The sequence below is a fragment of the Myotis daubentonii genome, chromosome 7, assembly GCF_963259705.1.
Source record: "Myotis daubentonii chromosome 7, mMyoDau2.1, whole genome shotgun sequence".
Classification (NCBI taxonomy): Eukaryota; Metazoa; Chordata; class Mammalia; order Chiroptera; family Vespertilionidae; genus Myotis; species Myotis daubentonii.
In genome coordinates, this window is record NC_081846.1 from 15,088,236 (window position 1) to 15,112,246 (window position 24,011).

Sequence of the window (24,011 nt, forward strand, 5' to 3'; positions counted from 1 at the left end):
GATATTCCATGAGCAAAGAAAGACTCAGATGAGACAGACAGAGGGAAGTGCTGACCTCTAAAATAGGTTGGAAGGAAAGGATGGGAGTGCAGATGTGGGTAAATATGCAAGTGAGAAGGGAAAAGTTTCTGGTCAGACAGAAGGCAAGGGTGAGATTCATCTCTGGCTTCTGCATTTAATCTTTTAAGCTATTAATCTAGACATTCAAGTATTTGTGAAAATGAAAAACAATGCCTCTATTACCAATTTTTTTAAAAGAGCTATTTTTAATTAAAGTATGTTATTTATGTTAATATATAATGGGTTTGTTATTTTTAAATGAATTAATAAATGCATATCCTGAAACTTTCAGTTTTAATTTCTAATAAGGTAAAATTTGAAGATATAACTTACATAAAAGCTGAGTGTCTTAATAATTCTTAAGAGTTGAAGGGGTCATGAGACCAGAAAGCTTAAGATTCACTTGGTTAAAAGTTTTAGTGTTCCCTTAAGAACAAAGTGTTTTCTTCTCTACAGATAAGCACGGTGGATGCACCTCCACGGAATGTTTCTCCAGGGCTTCCGAATGGAGAAAAAGGTTGGTCCTTGAGCCTAGTGATCACCTGCCATTAGATTTAAAGACATTATTATTAATATTAGTCTAGTGCAGTGATGGCGAACCTATGACACGCGTGTCAGAGGTGACACGCGAACTCATTTTTTTGGTTGCTTTTTATTTGTTAAATGGCATTTACATATATAAAATAAATATCAAAAATATAAATCTTTATTTTACTATGGTTGCAAATATCAAAAAATTTCTCTATGTGACACAACACCAGAGTTAGGTTAGGGTTTTTCAAAATGCTGACACGCTGAGCTCAAAAGGTTCGCCATCACTGGTCTAGTGGTTGTTTTTTACTGCTAATTTTGACAATTACTTTGATTGTAGCTTTATCAGTTTAAGATTATTATAAAGTATATTTCAAGGAGAGAAATTAGGAGCTCAAAATAAACAATAAACAGAGAAGACAGCTGTTAGGGGAAGAACAAGAAGGAAAAAGGAGACTGAATGTCTGCTTTGCTAGTTCCAAAGTCAGCCCCCAGGTTTCAGTGCAAAAGTCTTACAAAGTTTAATTAGGTTTATATGTCACTAAAACTTTTTCTAGATTTTAGCTGTCTTTCACAATATTTCATGGAATAACTTGGTGGCATCCTAGCAAATTGTGTAGGTTCTTACTTAGACCATCTTTGTAGAACAAGAGCTCAGCTCATATAATTCTTCGCATTTTTCTGTTATAATTAAGTGAATTTTCCCCCCTGAGAATGTGGCATATAATCTTTTCCAATAGTGTAATAATTTCATTCCCTATTAAACTGAACTAATAAACATAACTTTGCATTATGGTCTATTGCAAAGAATATTGGTAGGAGTCCGACTTGGTTAAGATCTGATCATAGTCAAGTCATATAGCCTGTCTGAATTTTTGTACCCATATCTAAAATATGCACTAAAATGGCCTAAGTTTTAGGAAGCTGAAATACTTTGGTTTCTGAAGTAAAACTGTGAGTTGGCTTTTTAAAAGCATTACGATCAGGTAGAAATGGACTTCATGTTTCCACATGACTCATCTAACCTGTGCTTTTCTGCAGAGGACCGCTTCCTAAGCACCCTGTCCAGTCAGAGCTCCACCAGCTCTGTCCACCTGCAGCTGCCTACTCCCCCCGAAGCGATGCCTGAGCCGGCGGGGGGAGGGCTGCCGGAACTGGACTCAGCCAGCGTTTCCGAAGGTACAGCTCCAGTCACTTTCCTTGCACTTCATCCCAAAGAGAAAAGCACTCTGAATGCTTTGACACAATGCTCTCCTATCCCTTAACAGTGGTTCTGAACCTTCTGGCCCTTTAAATACAGTTCCTCATGTTGTGACCCAACCATAAAATTATTTTTGCTGCTACTTCATAACTGTAATGTTGCTACTGTTATGAATCATAATGTAAATATCTGATATGCAGGATGGTCTTAGGCGACCCCTGTGAAAGGGTTGTTCGACTGCCAAAGGGGCCGTGACCCACAGGTTGAGAACCACTGCCTTAGAATTTACACATTTTATGCTATTGAATATGCTCTTTTAGCTATAGCTTTTTACCTTGTCACCTCTTCAGTTCTCTATGTGACATGTAAATATCTCAGTAACAAAACATATTCAGCTTTATCTACCTTCTGGGGGTATTACTTTCTTAAGTCCCATAAAGCACATGATTGTTGCCTTGTAAGAAATAAGAAAAATTGCAGCCATTTCTCCAACAACAAATAGGTATTGCACTAATAGCAAATTTATGCATTGCTTCTCTCCTTCCTTGCTTTCTACTTAAGCAGCAACTACTTCCTTAAAAATACCTTAAAAATAATTTTTTAGGTGCAATTAATCTCATGTGTAATAGCCACAGTGCACAGAATTGAGTTGAAGTGTCAACATGAAGAGCTGAGTTCATGCTCAGGCAGTAATTCCATCGTGACTGCTGCCTGGCTTCTGCCATCGCTTGTAGGTGGATCTCAGTGTCAGAAATGTCAAAGTGTAAAAGAGTGAACCCCTTGGAGTCAGTGCTGTGTATGTTTCATTGTTGCTTTCTGATTCATTCTATAATAATTGTTATTCCAGATCGGAAATTTACACCATCATTGGTAATTATCCTGTGCCTACATCTGAGTTCCAAAAAGGAAATGAAATTGATGCTTTATACTTTTTTAAAACTCTCTTGAATATTAACATATAAGTAGAATATTTTTCATCCTAGACGTGTTTGATGGACATTTGCTGGGATCCACAGACAGCCAGGTGAAGGAAAAATCAACCATGAAGGCCATCTTTGCAAATTTGCTTCCAGGAAACAGCTATAACCCCATTCCGTTTCCTTTGTGAGTATTATAAAGGCCAGTGGCTGTTGAGTGGTTTTGTTTTTACTTCATTAAAAAAATCTACCTGGATTTACTCTCTCTATATTTAAATGTGCTTACTTAACTGTATATCTATTTCTCAACCCTAAAATACATTTCGTCATAGTAAAAGAGATGTCTTTTGGTATAATGTAATTTGTACAACACCATTGTTATATAATAGATGAATAGATGAAAAAAGATTAACTAATGTTGCGTAAGGTACTGGTTCTGAAAATAATTGTTTATATATTTTAAGATATATTGCTACATCTCATAATCCTAAAAACATATTGCTGATTATATACAAAGATGATATTATTGATCCAATAAGTTACGGGGACACGGTCTTTTCTAACAGGGGTGATGAATTACAATGGCCCATGAAGTGTTCATGTGACCTTGTTGGTATTGGGCTTGCTCACAGTGGGAAAATATATAGACTGGCTGTGAGAGTTTGTTTTTTTCTGCTCATTGACCTGTTTGGTTGTCAGATGCTGCTTAATAAGGACTTTTTCTTAACTGAATTATGTACTTATTAAACTTCTCTCAGGCGTTCTCACAGTCTTGGGGGAGAGACAAGCCGAGACTCACGATACAGTAATCTTTCTACAGGGATGGGCAAAAGTAGGTTTACAGTTATTCATGTGGAGAATAATACAATAAATAATACAAGAATAAACTGCGTTTCACGTATAACTCTAAACCCACGTTGCCCCACCCTGTATAATAGTCGTGTATAAAGGTGCTGTTTTCTCTGCTTTAGACTCAGATGTCTTAGTTTCTTCACAGGGTTATGGTCCATCTTGTTTTATGGCTGTTGCACATGCCCTCACTTTCTTCTTAGTCATTAACTCCTCTGCATTGTTTCTCTGAAAACCTTAGTAGACCCTCCCCCCAGCTCCCTGCCCCAACCAGTGTAGGTCTCTTTGTTGTACACACTTATGATTCCCTCAGGGCACTTACCACAGACAGTAGTTATATTTTTTATAGGATTACTTGTTTTTTTACCTTGCTGTACTATAAACTCTGCCATCCCTATTTTTTTCACAGTTGTACTGTTAACATCTTGCACAAACTAGATGCTTAGTAATAGTTTTTCTTAATATTGTGTATCTAGCCCATTAGTTCTAAGACAAATGAATGAATGTTTCTGTAGGGGGTTCCGGGTGGAAGTTGGGGGAGCAAGATTTGGGTTAAAACTCCATTGAGTTTCCACATGCTGATAGGAGAGCAAAGTTGTTATTTATTTCTTGTTGGACTAGTATTACGTTTCCATAATTCCTAGCAAACTTTTCTTTCAAGCTTATAGTAGAACAAAATCTTTTACACTTCTGCTGTTCATTGTAAACCCTCTTTGAGATAAATATGGTCTAAAGTCTTGCCAGTGTGGAAAAGCTTATTTTGGAGTGACTATTCTGAGCCCTCTGATTTGAAAACTAATTCTGATAATTTTCAATTGCCTTTAAAACTTTTCTGTTGATATATTTTCTTCGGATCTTTTTTTTTCTTTTTTGTCTCTCCCCCCCCCCCTTTGGCTCTTTGATACAAGTTTTGTATACATTTTGGCTTTACTTAATTATCAACACTAATAAAAGAGAAAAATGGTAATTGGCGTACAAGCTACCCTTTTCATTGGCTAATCAGGGCTATATGCAAATTAACTGCCAACTAAGATTGGCAGTTAACTGCCAACAAGATGGCGGTTAATTTGCATATGTAGGCACAATGCAGGGAGGCGAAAGGGAAAGCAGGAAGAAGCCCCCTGCCACTGACAGTGATCGGAAACCCAGGGGGGAGCTAAGAGCTGGGGGGCAGGGCAAAGGCGGCCCTGGGGCCGCCTTTGCCCTGCCCCCCAGCCATGATCAGAGAATCAGGTGCCTTTTCCGCCCTGGCCAGTGATAGCAGGAAGTAGGGGTGGAGCCAGCGATGGGAGCTGGGCACGGTCGAAGCTGGCAGTCCCAGGAGCAAGGGGTCCCTTGCCTGGGCCTAAAGCGGAGCCCACGATCGTGGGGCCGCTGCAGCTGCGGGTCCCCGCTGCCCGGGCCGAACACCTCAGCCAGAGGCATCAGGCCTGGGCAAGGGGCCGATCTTGCGATTGGAGGGTGATGGGGGTCAACGCCTGAGGGCTCCCAGTATGTGAGAGGGGGCAGGCTGGGCTGAGGGACACTCCCCCCCCCCCCCACCCAGTGCACGAATTTCGTGCACCGGGCCCCTAGTATTCTTATAATCGGGCAGTGTGTAGTTCAGATTGTCCTGAGATTTACTTGCAATGTGTTAATTGTATATTTGATTTTTTGCTAATTTTGTTCTTATTTATGTATTTGAAAATCTTGAACAGCGATCCAGATAAACACTACTTAATGTATGAACACGAACGGGTGCCCATTGCGGTCTGTGAGAAGGAGCCCAGCTCCATCATTGCTTTTGCTCTCAGGTATTATTCATAGGGCTTTTTCACCTATGATTATATTTTTATATTTTATGTATATTTATTAATTGCCTTACTGTTGATATCTGTCACATAGACTAGAGCAAAAGATGTAATATAGTAAAAGCGTATACTCTTTGGGTGAGGTAGCTTATTTTCATTGTATCTGAAGATGTACTCTTTACCCAACTAATTACAGAATGATTCTTTTTTAAAAAAATTTTTGTTGATTTCAGAGGAAAGGCGGGAGAGGGAGAGAGAAAAGGGGGGGAAAGGAGGGAGAGAGGGAGAAAGAAAGAGAAACATTGATTTGTCCCACTTATTTATGCACTCATTGGTCTAATCTTGTATGTGCCCTGACTGGGGATCTAACCTGCAACCTTGGCTTATCAGGACAATGTTCTAACCAACTGAACTACCCAGCCAGGGTATTACAGGATACTAGGCAAGTTACTTCCTAATCCTTCTATCCTCTAATCACTTTCTGTCTTATAGTATGTAACTGTTGTATCCCTTCCTTCAATATACTTATTGACATAATACTTAGAACGTATCTGCCATTTTTTATCTGAGTATCTTTTTTTATACTCTTCATGCGTTTCCTTCCTGCTTCCCACACTTAGCAGGTGATGTTTCTTAAAGCAATACTGTTCCTATGCCTTAACCGATCTATGTGCCCACAGTTATCATGGGTCTTAAAGAAGCTCTTGTTCCCTGACATTTGCTTTAATCTCAATCAGGGGCCCCAGACTTCTAGTCCAAGAGTTGGATTTTTTTTGGCCAATGCAACATAAAAATTTTTCTGGGTAAAGTTCAGTTCCTTTAACTAGAAAAGCGCTGTCAAGTTCCTTCCCTCTCTATTATCTAAACCCTGAAGCTGCATACTTTTAAGTCAGCTTTGAGCCCCTACAAGTGTTTGATAAGTGTTAATATGCAGGCTTTCACAGTCTTTTTTAGGATATTGATACTGGTTGGTGTGTTGGGTTGCATTTTGTATTCTCTCTGAAGACACTGACCTTCATGAAGTTTCTACTTGATAACTTTGGTTAGTTAAATGTGTTTGTTTCATTAGAGATACTTCTACTGATTGTGTTTTCATAATGCAAAGCTTATGTGAAAGTATATGATTTATTTTAAAAGGAGGGCTTAATGTTTACCATTTCTCAACCTGTTTCTACCCTAAGTTGTAAAGAATACCGGAACGCCTTAGAGGAGTTGTCCAAAGTGAGCCCGCGGAACAGTGCCGAAGAAGGGCCTCCCACCACCAGGTGACCTGCGATTGAGTGGAGTCTGTTCTAATGTGGCTGTGCCATCATTTTCTAAGTTCTCAATAAATGATAAATAATTCACTTTTATCAATATGAACGTTTCTAGGATACACACTTATATTTTAGCTAATAATTGATAGGACAAAATTCAAATGTAGCAAAAGATCTTAAACTGTTTCTTTGGATACTGTTCAGTGGTTCTCAACCTTCTGGCCCTTTAAATACAGTTCCTCATGTTGTGACCCAACCATAAAATTATTTTCGTTGCTACTTCATAACTGTAATGTTGCTACTGTTATGAATCGTAATGTAAATATCTGATATGCAGGATGGTCTTAGGCGACCCCTGTGAAAGGGTCATTCGACCACCAAAGGGGTCACGACCCACAGGTTGAGAACCGCTGGTTCAGATGATTGCCATAGAAGTTCAATGTATACTGCAGTTTTAATTAAACTTTTAACATTTTTAATTCTCTTTGTTTTCATTTAAAAAAAATATTAACGTGAAATTAGTAACCATCTGTTTGTCTTTATAACTTAAAAATATTTGTGAACTTCCCATAATAATTAAAGATCCTAATAGTTAAAACAAAACAATAGCCCCCAAACTGATTCTGGCATTTGGACCGAAATTGTCATAGGTTCATTATTTTTATTCTTATTGGAATAGGTTTTCCAACTTTACTAATGTGACAGAATTTTACTTGAATTATATATTATGATGACTAGCATGAGAAATGGGAAATTGGTATTTTCTGTAATTGTTTGACTTATAGACGCTAATATAACACTAATGGACTTGGGCAAAATATTATTAAAACTTATGCTCATATTTTTCCACGCATATTTATAGTTATAATATTTTTCTTTTTCTGAAGTCCAATAGACATTTCAAGACTTCTTTTTCCATGTTCTACCCTGTGTGTATATAAGTCATGCATCATATTTATGCTATTGTGAGTGAGGTAGGTGGGGAGTAGATTAATGCAGGAATCAGAGTACTTGCTATTTTCTGTCTGAATAGTGTAAAACCAACTTCTGTTTTTTCATTTTTAGTACTTTAGACAGCAGACCAAAGAGCAACAGCCCCATTAGATTACCCGAGAGCAGTGGAGGACAGACAAACCGCACAGCAGAAGCAGAACCACAGCCAAGTAAGATTGCAAATGGAGAAGGAGTTATTATTAGTTTTGTTTGTAATTGTGGGCAAGAATTTATTCTGGTCTTTGATATATAATATGGGCTGAAAATTTCTTGTATATCCTCCTTTATACATAGTTTGCTATTCTTTGATTCTTGTTTATTGACTTTGGAACTCCTAGAGACTCAGGTCTATGCAAAAGCCAGAGGACCTGCCTTCCCACCTAGGCTTTCAGTTTGAAGTGTACAACCTAAGAAATATAACAGCAACATCTTTGTTGTTTTATAGTGGTGTTGGCATTGTGCAAAGAACTTAGGTATTATCTCCTTTAATCCACGCAATGACCAAATAAGAGTTATTTACCATATCCCCGTTTTCCCGAAAGGAAGTTTAAATTAAATTAAGCAATTTGTTCAAGATTACTATACAGCTAGTGGAGAACTGGAATTTGAACTTGGGTCAGTTAGGAATGTATCCACTACAAGGAACAGAAAACTCATGGCTGTTGGGGTTTAAACAAATGACAGTTTATTTTTCTAAAATAACATCTGCAGGTAGGCAGTTGCTGGCAGTGGTTCAGCGAGTCAGCATTGTCATGACAGCATAGTGGTAGTTAGTTTTCCTACGATTCTCTTAAGTTTTACTCATGGTTGGAAATGTTCCACTTAACATCTGTATTTGAGGTAGAAAGAAGGGAGGTATAAGCTGCAGCCGTTCCCTTTTACCAGGAAAGCAGAGACCTCCCCTTCAGGTTCATTAGCTAGGACTGCTTCACATGGCCACCCCTCCCTGCAAAGGAGACTGAGAAAGTGATGTGCATTGTCCTAGTCGGCTTATACAAATCATTCATTTCCTGGGGCTGTTCACATGGCTGCCCAACTCCCCTCCTTGAATTGAAGTTCAGTTAACAAGGAACAAGGTAGGATTAGATATAAAGGAGGCCATTCTGATTTCTAACATCCTAGAGTAAGCACTTTATGATTAACATTTGATAAGGATCTTGTAGATTGTAAATGTCCAAGATTAAAATCATATATACTAAGCTCATAGATCATATGTATTAAGCTCAAAACAAAGAATAAAAGTATAGAGCAAACTTTAGTAATATTTTTGGCCATCCCATGCTACCTACTTTCTGAAAAAATGTTAAAAAGAAACTCATATTTTGTTGTGTTAAAATGTAAGAACACAAATAATATAATGATGTTAACTTTAACTTTGAATTCCCATAGCTCATAATGTTTTTTGAGTTAGTTTTAATTGTAATGCTATAACAATTCAGCCCTAACTTAATCTTGTTGCTTAAGATGTTATGACTGCCTTGGAAATATATTTTTCAAAGGTTTTATTAAAATTTCTCACATTTTGATACATAGCTATCTGACCATTGTTCTTTTTCTGTTTCTGTTAATAAGAGTGCTCGACTGCCCCCCCCCCCCCCCGCCAAACCCATAAAAATTGTGGAATAATAATCTGTGCAAGTGAAAGTATCGGTGTTACTAATATTTATTATCCTTAGAAAATGGTTACTGCAAATAAAGAAATGAGTTGAAAATTTTAATTTTTCCACCTGTAGTGACCAGTACTTAATATGTTGCCTCTTATTTTTAGCCAAAAAGGCTTCTGGAATGTTGTCCTTCTTCCGAGGGACGGCAGGGAAAAGCCCTGATCTCTCCTCCCAGAAGAGAGAGACCTTACGTGGGGCAGATAGCGCTTACTACCAGGTCGGGCAGACGGGCAAGGAGGGGACAGAGAATCAAGGCATCGAGCTTCCAGGTGTGTTAAAGGGAGACCGAGCATGCTTACTCTAGGCTTTGATTGACATAGTTTAGTTGCTTATTTCCTTAGAGCTGTAAGTAGATGATTCTTATTGCTGAAACCAGGGCCCCTCACTCCTCACACTCAGGGTGGTAGAGTGGAAGAGCATGGCGCTTGGAAAGTCCGCTGGTTTTCGATGTCATTGCAATCACTTACTGCGAGGTAGAGTCAGAAATCCTTCCCTCCCCACCTGCAAAGTGGCAAAAAGCAATCAATGTCTCCCAAGGTTTACATGACATTACACATGTAAGACCTGTGTCTCACATGCAGCTCACAGTATATATTCAAATGGTTCTCTTCCACTAACCCCGCAGACGTTCTTTTCCAGTCCCTGCACGGTTGAGGCTATTGCTGTCCACCTTCATTTTGATAGTTAGGAAATAGGTCTACCTGATTGTGTTTGAGTCTGGAGTTAGACCAGGAGTTAGCAGCCTTTACTGACCTGTTTTTGTAACTAAAGTTGTTTTGGAACATAAGCACACCCATTCAGTTACTTACTGTCTGGCTGTTTTTATGTATGTGTTGGCAAATTGAGTAATTGTGACTGAGTAAAATACTTAACATCTGGCTCAAATACATTGGCAGTAGATTAGATCATGAATTAGTAGTTTATTTAAAAAATAGCAACTGCATGATAAATCTTCATTATTATTTTAAGATACCTGTTTGGTATTCTATAAGCTGCTACTGAGCTGTGATCCTTGGAGGGCTTTGGTGCTTTGGAAAAAATAATTTTGAAATATGAAACTTCAAGGATGACTTATTCTAGATGTTAAAAATATTCCTAATCTACAGTAATTAAACTGGATCTGGCAGTAGGTGTGCCACACAGATCTGTCAAATATAAAACAAAAGTAGCTCTGAAGAAGACACTGGTATATTTTATGTATTATAAATATCTTAGTATATGATATAGAAAGAATCACAAACCATTGGAGAAGTATTATTCCCCACATGGGGGGAACTGGTCATAAACTCTGAATAGAAAATCTTGATGTAAGAGCTGAGTTAGTATATTGCTATTATAGGAATCACTGAAGTATAAGCAAAATTATTCTTTACCCTAAAGTCTCTATTTTTTAATTTGAAAATTGATCTTGCAAAAGGTACACACTTTTATTATAAACTATTACTGTAATACTTTACAATAAAAATTGTATATGTGCTTGCATGAGAGCGACTTGGCTAAGATAAAGAGGGTCAGTTTTTATTGTTATGTCAGGGGAGAAAGAACAGGCAAAATGAAGTGATAACTAAAATTTTGGCTTGCCTAATAATATTAAACTTTCCAGATGAAGTTGATGGAGGAGATACACCAAAGAAACAACTCACGAATCCTCATGTGGAGCTCCGTAAGTATGAGATAAAATGTTGTTGGTTTAGGCCCAGGGACTATAGTTGAGCAAACTCTATTATTTGAGGCTTTCAGTTACATCCTAGATAAGTATTCTATTCCTTGAATATTAAGTCTGTGTGCTGATGTAGTTTTAATTAGTTTGAATCTCGTTCATGAAATATACGTTATTCACTTATAAAGAAAGTTAATTTTTACACTTAATTGAAATGATAATTTTTTAACCCTTAAGTTATAATTTCTAATGTTTTAATAATTACTTATTGTGTAATCTGGAGCCATAGTGTCTTGACAAGGTATCTAGAATTATGTGTATGTATGTGGGTGCTAAAAACTTATTACCCAGAATATTATTTACCATATGTAAAAGTACAATGATGAAAATACAGTAACCAGTATAAAGTCAGAAATGGGTCTTATATTATGTTTGACTTTTATGTGAATATGGAAGGGTGGTCATTAGGAGCTCTCTAATCCTCTCTAAAAATCACTTTAACAAGATTATGATAAACAGGGATATAGTAGACTTAACATGAAAAACGCTATTGTGGAGAAAATTAAATGGCTGTGTTTGGTGGGAGGTGTGGAATTGGACAAGAGGGAAAAGAGATTTTTGATTCATAAAAGCTTTTTTTAACACTTCTGTTTATAGAATTTTCCGATGCTAATGCCAAGTTTTATTGTCGGCTCTACTATGCGGCAGAATTTCATAAGATGCGGGAAGTGATTTTGGGCAGCAGTGAAGAAGATTTCATTCGATCCCTTTCGCACTCGTCACCCTGGCAGGCCCGTGGAGGCAAATCGGGGGCTGCCTTCTATGCGACTGAAGGTGAGTCTTAGTCATTTACTGATTTAGTGGTATCTCTCTTTCCCTCAGGTAATTCATAAATGGCTTGAATTGAGGCAGTAAGTTATGTCAGTTGGCAAACAGAGTTTTCTGTTTTTATGTTTATACTTTATGCTGTGTCATAAAATATTGAAAAGAATATACATATATAGGGTGTGTAATTAAAGACAAACATGGATCAGATTTGTACTAAATTCTCTCTAGTCCTGAGTTTTCCAAATGCAAATAACAGAGCACTTCCAGAAAATTCAAAAGGTACCTCAGCCCTGGCCTGTGTTGCTCAGTTGGTTGGGCATTGCCCTGTGCACTGACAAGTCAGTGGTCTGATTCCTGGTCAGGCCACATGCCCACGTTTTGGGCTGACTCTCCATTATGGGGCATGTAGGAGGCAGCCAATTGCTGTTTTGCTCACATCGATGCTTCTCTCTCTCTCTCCCTTCCTCTATTTAAGGGTATAGAGGGGATAAATGGTAATGGAAAATATTAAATTAACTTATTTTAAAAACTAGAGGCCCGGGGCACAAAATTTTGTGCACTCAGGGGTGGGGGGTCCCTCAGCCCGGCCTGTGTCCTCTCGCAGTCTGGGACACCTCAGGGGATGACCACCTGTTGGCTTAGGCCTGCTCCCTGGGGGATTGGGCCTAAGATGGCAATCAGACATCCCTCTGGCAGTCCGGCAGCCCTCAGGGGATGTCCACTTGCCAGCAGGGAGCAGGTCTAAGCTGCAGTCGGACATCCTTAGCGCTGCTGAGGAGACAGGAGAGGCTCCCACCACCACCGCTGTACTGGCAGCCATCAGCCTGGCTTGTGGCTGAGCAGAGCTCCCCCATGTGGGAGCAGACTGACCACCAGAGGGCAGCTCCTGCATTGAGCGCCTGCCCCCTGGTGGTCAATGTGTGTCATAGTGACCAGTCATTCCCAGTCTTTCTGCTGTTAGGGTCAGTTTGCATATTACCCTTTTACTATATAGGATAGAGGCCTGGTGCACAGGTGGGGTCCGGCTGGTATGCCCTGAAGGGTGTCCCGGATCAGGGTGGGGGTCCCGCTGGGGTGCCTGTCCAGCCTGGATGAGGGGCTGATGGCTGTTTTCAGGCTGGCCACACCCCCTCTAGGGTGGGGGTCCCCACTGGGGTGCCTGGCCAGTCTGGGTGAGGGGCTGAGGGCCGTTTTCAGGCTGGGCAGCAACTGAAGCTCCCAGCCTCCTTTTTTTTTCTTTTTTCTTTTATTCTGAGATTTATTTACCTTCTATAATTGAAACATTGTTGCCATCACTGGTGCTCCCAGCTCTGAGGCCTCAGTTGGCTGAAAGCAGGTATCTGGGGTTTGCTTAGCTTCTATAATTGGAGCATTGTTGCTTTTGGAGCTCAGAGCCGGGCCGCTGCAGGCCGGGAACCTTGGCTTCCTCCATCACTGGAGCAAGCAAGCCTCCTGCTCGCTTCAGCTGTGTGGCTGCCGGTCGCCATCTTGGTTGGCAGTTAATTTGCATAACACCCTGATTAGTCAATGGGAAGCGTAGTGGAGGTACGGTTAATTACCCTTTTTGTCTTTTATTAGATAGGATAAAAATAAGTAAAAATTCCTTAAAATAAAAAAGGATTTGTATCTTTCTGCACTGATGAGAGAAAGATAAAAATAGAAACATTTGAGATCAACTAAAGGACTTGTATGCATGCATATAAGCATAACCAATGGACATAAAACACTGGGGGATAGGGGAGGCTAGGGGACTGTCTAGGGTGGGGGGATAAAATGGATACATATGTAATACCCTTTGTAATACTTTAAGCAATAAAAAAAAATAAATAAATAAAATTGTAAAAAAAAAAAAAAAATAGAAACATTTAACCTGAGAGTGGGAAGGCCAAGGTCCTCACTCACCAAGGTTTACAGAAGGCCGTGACCATTTTTACTTCACATTCCATTCTCCACACCCACTGAGCAAAATCACTGGAGATAATCCACTCAGATTGCTTGATAAGAGCTTTTATAACTATTACTTATTGGATTGCTAACAAAGGAAAACATTTATAAAATTTTATTAAAAATTTTTTAGTTTTAAAAGTCAGATCAGCTATGAATTTAGGGTGGTACTTTCAAAAGAGGCTTCTTGACTACATGACGCCTTCCCCACCCTTCAGTTACTTGAGAACTGTGTTCTGATGAGGATTTTCTCTGTGACATCAGAAAGTATCTCTTAAATTAAAACAGGAAGCAAGTAAGTCATTTGGGGTCTTTGGAATGATTTATTGTAGATCATCTCAGTGAATAATTGTGATTGACTAACCATGAGATTTCTGCCTTTTAGATGATAGATTCATTTTGAAGCAAATGCCTCGTCTGGAAGTGCAGTCTTTCCTCGACTTCGCACCACACTATTTCAGTTACATTACAAACGCTGTTCAACAAAAGGTAGGCATCCCAAACCTCGGTCCATACGTAGAGTCACTGGGCCTTTACATCCTCAGAGCTGGTCCTGATGAGAGTTTTCTCTCTGGTAAGATGTGGACAGGCCATGCTGGATCTCTGGTGTGCTGCCGAGATGGGATAGCAGTGATTTCAGACTCCTCCTACCTTGCCACTAAGGAGCCAAGAGATCTCAAGCAAGTTGCATTTAATTAGTATATATGTGTCGATTAAAAACATCAAGACTGGATGAAAATAGCTGAACATTTAATAATTTGTAATTTTGCTGAGACAGAAATTTGAAAAGTGTTGAAAAATGAGAGCATGGGTTCCTTAGGCAGAAAGAGAGGAGCCTGTGGCCAGATTTGTCCGTTGCCATTGAGGTGTGACCCTGCCGGCAAAAGTATGGGGAGTCACGTGGATCCTTTTCCCTTTTATGGTTTATTGCAGTCCCCGGGGAAATTTAGTGTCATAATAAAACTTGTGGGTTAGAACATTTGTGGGGGATTATCCTCGATTAGCCTCGATCCTTGGGAGGATGTAGAGGATCTAGTATGTTCAGTGGCATTGCTGCTTTACTTGATTCTGAGCTTCAAGTTGTTTTTTTTTAAGGCCCTCAGACTGTTCATATTAAGAAAAGATCGTAATTGGGTATAACATGAAAAACCCAGATATTGGTATTAAATTTACAAATAATCCTTTTTGATAAGAGTTTACTCTCATTTTTTCTTGATTAGAGGCCCACTGCATTAGCCAAAATTCTTGGAGTTTACAGAATTGGTTATAAGAATTCTCAGAACAACACTGAGAAGAAGTTAGATCTCCTTGTCATGGAAAATCTTTTCTATGGGAGAAAGATGGCACAGGTAAGGATGCTGGACGATGCAAAGCATTTAGCTACTGGAACCCTTTGTATTTCTGGTTTGTGAATATAATGAATCAGAGGACAACTTTTTGTTGGATAGTACATGTTAGAATTTGGTTGCTTGGTCAAATTTAACTTTGGGTTTGTTGAACCCTATAAGGGAAGATTAAAGAGGAATATTGTAGACTAGTCCTAAAATTTAGCATCTCCAGTGTCCTAGAAACACAGAATTATAGAATTAGAAGGCAGATGTACTTCTGCCATTTCAGTATTAAACATGAAGAAACAAAGGCCCACCGAAATGAAGTACTTTATGGCAGTCACAGATATTTCTAGAACCAGGTTGGTCTCCTTTCCAGAACAGTAAGTACTCTTTATTTTTTTCATTTTTATTTTTTTAATGTATTTTATTGATTTTTCACAGAGAGGAAGAGAGAGGGATAGAGAGTTAGAAACATCGATGAGAGAGAAACATCGATCAGCTGCCTCCTGCACACCCCCCACTGGGGATGTGCCTGCAACCAAGGTACATGCCCTTGACCGGAATTGAACCTGGGACCTTTCAGTCCGCAGGCCAACACTCTATCCACTGAGCCAAACCAGTCAGGGCAGTAAGTACTCTTTAAAGTGCTGGTCTTTGAACTGTTTCCAGTCGGTGGTGAGATGCGGAGCTTGTACTGGAATGCAATTCGATGCACTACTTTCTTCATTGGGAATGTCTTGCTATGATATGAGAAAAACAGCTGCTGAACTAAACTATGCTTTCTGATGTAATTGATGCGCATTACATCATCACTAGCCAGGAGCAACCTACTAGCAATGGTCTGTCCAGTACACTTCAGGCCGCACTGGTCTAGTCCCCAAGTCCCTGACCATTGCCACTACCCCAAAATTCCTCAAGGTGGGCCATTGTTTCTCTATTGCCATAAGTAATCACATAAAGTTTTGGAATCAAAACTTTTAAGTTTCCTAAGAATATTTGCATCTGGTTCCTAAACTGCCTTTCAATCCAGTGATGTGTTTTTGGAGTTATTTATTGATGTTAACGTTGATTAAGTGGGTCAGTTATTTTTGAAATGTTTCAGTAACTGAGTACTTGGTATTAATTTCATATGATGTAATTATATCACATGTATTTTATGTATTACACAATTATAATGCATGCATTTAATGACATAGGTTAAGTTTTTAAATTAAATGTAAAAGTGTATATAATGGCAGTGGCTATAGGGAACCTTTCTGGCTTTTTACTTTAATGGCATTAATCATTTGTAGCAACTCCTATGTGACTGAATTCCTTTCTGCCAGGTGTTTGACTTAAAGGGCTCACTTAGGAATAGAAATGTGAAAACTGACACGGGGAAGGAGAGTTGTGATGTAGTGCTGCTGGATGAGAACCTCCTGAAGATGGTCCGAGACAACCCTCTGTACATCCGCTCTCATTCCAAAGCGGTGCTGAGAGCCTCGATCCGCAGCGACTCCCACTTCCTTTCTAGCCACCTCATTATAGATTATTCTTTGCTGGTTGGACGAGATGACACCAGCAATGAGCTGGTTGTTGGGATTATAGGTAAGTCAATAAGCGTACCTCACGGTTCATGATTGAAACCAGAGTCAAATTTGAAGATTATACTGAACCTGGTCTACTAATAGCTTATTGAATATTTTTATCAAGTTTCATTTAAAAATTTCAAAATAATAGATTTTAAATTCTAGGATATAAATAGTACCTCTATTCAATCGCCTCATTTCCATTTTTATTATCTTTACCCAAAATATCTGCATTCAAAAAGTCATTTATTTTTATTTTTTGCTAATCCTCACCCAAAGATATTTATTCAGTTGATTGTTAGAGAGAGTGAAAGGGAGGGAGTGAAGGGGGTAGAGAGAGATAGATCAATGTGAGAGAGACACATCGATTGGTTGCCTCCCGCCGGCACCTCGACTGGATTGAACCTGCAATTCAGGTTTGCACCTTTGACTGGGAATCGAACGCATGCATGACCCTTTAGTGCATGGGCCTACTCTCTAACCACTGTGTACACTGGCCCAGGCCAGAAAGTCACTTAAAAAGGAAGGCCTGTGAATAATATGGGGGGAAATCCTTAGGAGGGTACCTGGCAAATTGTGGGCACATCACATACTGTCAGGACTCAGTAAATGTTAACTATTGTAGAAGTAATAGTAATTATTAGTGTCCTTTGCTTATATCTATTGATAAAACTTTATTGCTGATTTTGCTTTCTGCAACAGATTATATTCGGACATTTACATGGGACAAAAAGCTTGAGATGGTTGTGAAATCAACAGGAATTTTAGGAGGACAAGGTGAGCAGCTTTTGTTTTGTTTCTCTTTAAACTATTCTCATGTTTTCCTTATCAGTTAACATTTTAAAAAATGGATACATTTTTAATTCCAAAAAAATTAGTGGTTATCTCTGACTTTATTATAATTTCCAAAATGATCAAATAATAGAAGGAGTTTTAGGTTAGTAAATACTGAGTTTTAATTTGTGTTAAATTGCCAGAGGTTCTCAAAATGGAAAGTTAAAAAAAGGGGGGGGCCAGAGGTTCTGAATAAGGTTATTTTGGATTAACACTTGAAGTCTTCTGAGATCTATGCGCACTGCTGGCCCCTTTGTGCTGTACACATCTCTCTAGGCAAGAGCTCATCTTTTAAAGTAGGAACTCCTACCAAGAAGGACCTGTCCTATGTCGTGGCTCAGACTGCTGGGGAGTATGCAGTTTACATGAAAGGACAGCTTTTGAAGTGAGTTGCCTGATCACTTATGTGACGGTTTTCTTTTCCCTTTTCTCTTTCATAATTTTAGGTAAAATGCCAACTGTGGTCTCTCCAGAGCTGTACAGGACTAGATTTTGTGAAGCAATGGACAAGTATTTCCTGATGGTCCCGGACCACTGGACAGGTTTAGGTCTGAACTGCTGAAATGAAACACTTATTTTGAAGTGGACCGTGAAGGACAGGGGGCTGGAGCAACAGACCACCAATAAGCTACATTTGACTTCTTTGTCACATTCACCACTATTTGCCAAGGCCTTTCAGTTCTGCGTCTGTGTGGGCCATCTGTAACTGAGGGTTAAAATTCCGTGGATTTTGGTTTTCGATGTCTACAAATTGGCTCTCCCTGGACTGAAAAGTGGCATGGGTTTCTTTTGCACTTAAGCAAAAGTATAGACACATTTCAAAGGGCTAAGGACAAATACATGATTAGAGATGAGGAGCTAGGGTGAAAAGTAGGTTGTCAAATTTGCTAACAGTCCTGCTGAGAAAACAATGTCTCATAGACGGTGACTCTCTGGGCATCACATTTGATATATTCTTCGCTTAACAAGCATTTGTAGAGCTGGTGAGATTTTTTTGGCAGGGGAGGGGGGTTGGTTCTTATGTAATAATTTAATGTTGCCTAGTATCAGGATTTTTGAGACTTAAAAAAAAAATTGTGAATTCTGTGAATGGCCAGTTAAACAGATGGACACAGCCTCTTCTTGTTTTACAGAGGAATGTGACTTAAATCAGGAATTCTGCCCTGCCCTGTATCTTTCCAGTACGTTTGATGTTTCTCAGGTTCTGTCTTTACTTCTCTGTGGATGGCAAGAGGCTGCTGCTATTAACTTTAAGCCTTTTTTTCTGGAGCTGTTTTTCAAGTTTGTTTACAGCTTTTGTGCAGTTAATATGTTAAACAGCACTTACTTGCACATGCTTTTATTCTAGGTTTTTCCTCTTAACTTTCAAGGACAGCATTAGTAAATGAGTCTATAATGACTAAGTCCCCAAAGGGCGAATGGTTAATGAAGGAGTTTTTTAAATGTAAAAAATAATTTAGGCCCAATCCAAGAAATTGGGTGAAAGGGAAGCACTTGTTCATTTTTTTTGTAGAGGTAAAGTGTCTATTTCAATATAACCAGCAATTTAAGTGACATCTATCTAAGAAATATCCCGGGTGGCCCTAGCTGGTTTTGCTCCGTGGATAGAGCATTGGCCTGTGAACTGAAGGGTCCCTGGTTCGATTCCGGTCAAGGGCACATTCCCGAGTTGAGGGCTCCATCCCTAGGTGGGGGTGTGCAGGACCCCTCTGAAATCAATAAAGATACATTAAAAAAAAAAAAAAAAGGTTGTTTAAAAAGTGATCCGGAGTACTAAACATAATAACAACGTAACCTGAATATTTCCTCTTGGCTTCTTTGCATAAAAAGGATAATTTGGGGGATTTATAAAGTTGTGAGTGTTCTACTCTTTTCAGGCTTCCTATAATAGCACATTTCTCTTGTAACTTTCACATAGGAAGACAAAGAAAGCTGGACACATTGCAGTTACAGAGACTATAGACAGGAAATGGGAACATTTTGTAAAAGTCGCTTTAGAGAATGAAAGCGTTAGTTTGGTGTATGGTGCTTATTAAAAACATGGTTTATTTTGAACTAGAAACAAGTTGACCAAGGACTTAGGACTGATCTGATGATAAGCATTTAAAACAACAACACGCGGTGTGCCTTGCCTTTTGAAAACGTACAAACACTGGTGATGTTAGTTTCCATATCAAAGACTAGTACAGTAGGTACAGGAGTGGCACCTCGGAACATCAGCTTGCCTGTCCAGGAGCAATTACATCCCGTTGGGAATGCGATCACTGTTTTGACTTCTCTGTTAGTTTTTTCTCTCAGGATGCTGTGGGTTATTTGTCCTGTCCATTTCCTGCACCCCCAGTCATGAACACCTGTGATGATGGTGTTTCTTTGTTTTGGTCTCAGTACCACATGTGTACCTTGGATCCGCCACTGGAACAGCTCCTGACAATAATTATGTGTCTTGCTGATTATATTTTTCCTTGTCCACGACTTTAAGAACTATTTTTTAAAAATACTGCTGCCTCTTAGCTAATTTTTTGGCTAAAAAAGTTCCAATATAATCTGAAGCAATACTTGCTATCCTTTTAAAACTGTCTTAATGAAGGGGAAATATAAACTTTAATTTGTTGCTGCTCCTGTGTAGGCCACCCAATATTTAAGGTGTTTGAACTATTGTGCTGCTCAGTGCTAACCACTGGTTGACTTTACCTTCCTTGAATTCTCTTTCAAGGCCTCGAGAATATTAATGCTGAAAAGTTAAGAATATGGAAGAAATCTTAATATTTTCTTCCTTAGAATTAAATATGAATCCTGGAAATAATTGATAGTAGCACAAGAAAACTAAACATGTTGCATTATATAAAAATCTTCTTTATAAATTTGAAGCCTTTTGATGCCATCAAAACTATATTAAAAATGAAAAAGTATTTACTTTTTTCTTACCCAAATCTAAGAAAAATGAGAGGGATAAGCTGTTTCAAGTCCTTTTACAGTTTATTGAATATTTTAAATTTTTAGATACTAAAAATTTCCTGTAAAATGTCCTACTTATAATTTTTTTCCTTGATCCAGCAGAGTGTGGCTTTCTAACTTTAGCTGTTATTGGATAGTGTAAATAATAGGGTTGTGTTGGTTTTTGTGGCATCCGTTTCTCTTTGGCATTTTACCCACTAGCAGTGGGCTTGTTATAACTGCCACAGAAAGGAGTCTATCTGTAGAAAGTCTGCTTAGTTAATAGAGTGGAAGTATTGTGAATGAGCCTGTCAGTGAAAGAGATCGGCCATTCATTACTCCTCAAGTGTTAACATACTGACTTACGCAGTATTCAAAGCATCTAGTGCAATGCCTTTTTTTTTGTTGTTTTTGTAACACGGGTGCAGTGTATTATAGAAAAATTAAAATTACAATCATGAGCATTTTTATTAATGCTTCTGTGCTGGTTTTATAAAAATGTACATTCTGTCTTTGGACAGGTTTAATTTTAACTAGAGAAATGATATTGTAAATCATAATAGCCTCTTTTAACTTCGTATGAAAATTCAATGAACAATACTGAAAATATCTAATGTATTATATTGTATATATTTCTCTACTTTGGTTCCAGTTGTTTTATATGATTGACATGTTATTTAAGAGATAAAACTGCCTTGACCTTTTAAAGACTTATTCTGTAAATAAAAAAGACTCACAATAAACTGAGAATCGACTTCACTGAGTTTTGAACCTGCTTGAGAAAGTTAAGAAAGGAAGCTGGGATTTGGCCACGCAGGCCTGACCCCTGGCCCCTGACCTCTCTGTTCATTCTCTCCCCCTTCGTTTTCTGAGGATTTGAATCTCTCACTAATAAATGACCCTTCTCCTTACATCTCAGAAAGGGGGTCTTGAGTTTGTGGGTCCCTTCCACCAGCCTTTTCTGCCATGAACCCTGATTTTGCCTTATTTTGTTCCTCATGTTCAGGGTTTACCTAAAGTGGATCCAAGTGTGGTGCAGCCTGCAGCTGTGGGCGCCGCTGCCCATCTTAGGGTGCCTGGACTCACCTGGCAAGTGAGAGCCACTGGGCTGGAGGCGGCTCCTCTTCCCCAGGGCATTGGGGGGGGGGGGGCGGGGGCAGCGCCTGCATGCTTTTCCTTGTAGCGAAGGAAAAGGCACAGGCGTAGGTACCAGGCACCTGTTAGTTTTCTGTCCTTACTCCCCTAGAAGCCTCTTGTGTCGGAAATTAACTTCTTATTAAATTTCTGGAGTAATTCTTAATGAAAGTAAGTTTTTAAACCTAATTTTTAAAAATTATGGTTAAAAAAACTAACAAAATTATTCATCTTAACCATTTTTAAGTGTACAGTTCAGTAGTGTTAAATATATTCACATCTTCAGTACTGTCTTATCTTGCAACACTAACTGTTCCATTAAACAACTCTTTTCACCCCTCGCACCCGCTCCCCCGCCCCTCTCCCCTGTAACCACCATCCTACGTTCTGCTTCCATGAATGTGACTACGTTAGAATCTTCATTATAAGTATTTGTCTTTTTGTGATGAGCTTATGGCACTCAAGGTAATGTCCTCAAGGTTCATTCATGTTGTGACATTTCCTTCCCTTTTTAAGGTTGAACGACACTTTGTTGTATGGATGTGCAACAATTTAAAATTCATCATCAGTGGACATTTGGATTGCCTCTACCTCTTGGTTGTCAGGAACAATGCTGATATGAATATGAGAGTGGAAATATGTCTTTAAGATCATTTTTGAAATTTGTTATGTGGGATTGCTGGATCATATGGTGGTTCCATTTTTTTAACGTTTTGAGAAAACTCCATACTGTTTTCCATAATAGTTGCACTATTTTACAATTCCATCAACTGAGCAGAAAGGTTCCAATTTCTCTACATCCTCTCCAACCTGGACTATTTATTTATTTATTTAATGGTAGCCATCCTCATGGGTGTGAGGTAATTCCTCATGGTTTTGATTTGAACTTCTCTGTTGACTGATGATGTAGAGGATATTTTCATATGCTTGTTGGTCCAAGTAAAAGGTAGTTCTCTATTCCATGACTTTTAAAAACCCAACTTCTTCTTCTACTTGGAAGTCCTGTTAATTGCAACAAATTAGAACAGTAGCATAACCAGGGAGAGAAATTTTAATTCAATTTGCAAAAATATGCTTTGAGGTACCACCAGAGAGTTGTGGCCCTGTACACTGATACACCATTACCCCTGGCCAGAGCACGCTTGGGGAGCACAGCAGCCTGAGCTGGACTCTGGAGTTGCCATCATCTTTGCCTCCTAGCTTCTCATTCACCACTCCCTTCTTAGGACAAAAATAGAAGCCTTGTGCTTTAAAATATTGAATAGAGAATTTTGTGATTCTCCAAGTTAAATCACTACCTGATAATGTTAACATTTTTGTTTAGTACCCTTCTTTAAAAAAATACAGGGAAACAATCTGTTCCAAGAAATGGTGGCCTTTCATTTAATTGTACTTATGCTATGATTATTTTTTAAAATGGCCTATTGATTAAAGGAGATGAACAGGCCATTTAAAAAACAAGCAGTAAAATGGTTAATAAATACATAAAAAGCTTCCTTACTAACATTTAAAGACATGCAATTTAAAATAAGGAGATATAATTTGCCTCTCAATACTTTAAAAATTGTTACATAAATTTTATGGATAGACTGCAAATCAAACACCTGTTCTGGCAATTGATGCACATAAATAGAAACTCAAAAAATGTTCTTATGCTTTGACCCAGCATTTCCTCTCCTAGGCTTTGCCGCATAAAGCTCTCGCCTTCTGGAGGGAAGCATGATGAGGACCAGAGGGTCCTAGCGACGTAAGTCAAGGAAATGTCGCAATTCTCTCCTTGGCTGAAGGCTTCCTGCCAGTGGTTCATTCTCTTACTTTCAACCACAATATACCAATCAGTCTCCTAAGTCAAATTTATCGGCAGGGTTCTGGACTTGAAATGGAATCCTTGATGTGGCTTCTCCCAACTTGGTATTAAAAGACCTATGAAGACCTAGACAAAAATTAAAAAACAACAAACAAGTTTGACAGATAACTTACTGCCCTAATTAATAACTACTAGGTCAACAGAGCCAAGCTGAGGAAAAACTTCTTGAAACAAAGTAGCTCTACCCACCTTAAACTCATATGAAGAAACTGCCCACCCTACCCTGACCCAGATGAATACCTCTGGGCATTCATCTTCACCGAAATTCTGTGAGTAATCATTTTAAGCAGCTAGATTACGGATCCCCACTCTCGATTTTCCCTAGTCTCTTCAGATACAGCAAGTTTGAGAAAACATTGGCATCATCAAATTTGTTCCATATATCTGGCACAAGAAGGTGTCCGATTACCTTATGCCAGAGAAGGTCAGATATAGATTATGTTCGTCATCTTCATCTTCTGAACATCATAGTTTAAGCTCTGATGAGTCATGCTCCCATAGCTCGCACTGCTATGTGTAGATATATCTCACATTGTGTTATCAAGAGATACAAATGGCTGTGGATAATAGTATTGACAGACACAGTACAGCTATATAATTGCATCTATATTTCATATACATTTGGACTCTATAGCAATGCATTATTGAAT

At 38.8% G+C, this 24,011-nt stretch overlaps 1 protein-coding gene across 13 annotated transcripts in view; it reads left to right on the plus strand.

Annotated features, from left to right (window-relative positions):
• The window catches only part of PIKFYVE (phosphoinositide kinase, FYVE-type zinc finger containing), a 76,159-nt gene extending 55,042 nt beyond the window's left edge, over positions 1-21,117 (plus strand). For 10 of the 13 annotated variants that reach the window (XM_059702946.1, XM_059702951.1, XM_059702954.1 and 7 more), the window contains 14 exons: positions 517-577; positions 1,633-1,770; positions 2,776-2,896; positions 5,256-5,351; positions 6,530-6,613; positions 7,670-7,767; positions 9,366-9,530; positions 10,865-10,924; positions 11,579-11,755; positions 14,079-14,182; positions 14,914-15,042; positions 16,350-16,611; positions 17,295-17,369; positions 17,873-21,117. In XM_059702946.1, coding sequence (XP_059558929.1) covers positions 517-577; positions 1,633-1,770; positions 2,776-2,896; positions 5,256-5,351; positions 6,530-6,613; positions 7,670-7,767; positions 9,366-9,530; positions 10,865-10,924; positions 11,579-11,755; positions 14,079-14,182; positions 14,914-15,042; positions 16,350-16,611; positions 17,295-17,369; positions 17,873-17,988 — 1,686 coding nt within the window. In that variant the 3' untranslated portion in view covers positions 17,989-21,117. Of the gene's footprint in view, positions 1-516; positions 578-1,632; positions 1,771-2,775; positions 2,897-5,255; positions 5,352-6,529; positions 6,614-7,669; positions 7,768-9,365; positions 9,531-10,864; positions 10,925-11,578; positions 11,756-14,078; positions 14,183-14,272; positions 14,692-14,913; positions 15,043-16,349; positions 16,612-17,294; positions 17,370-17,872 lie in introns of those variants that run through there. The other 3 variants (XM_059702952.1, XM_059702953.1, XM_059702957.1) reach the window with 3 other exon arrangements.
• The last annotated feature ends 2,894 nt before the right edge of the window (positions 21,118-24,011 follow it).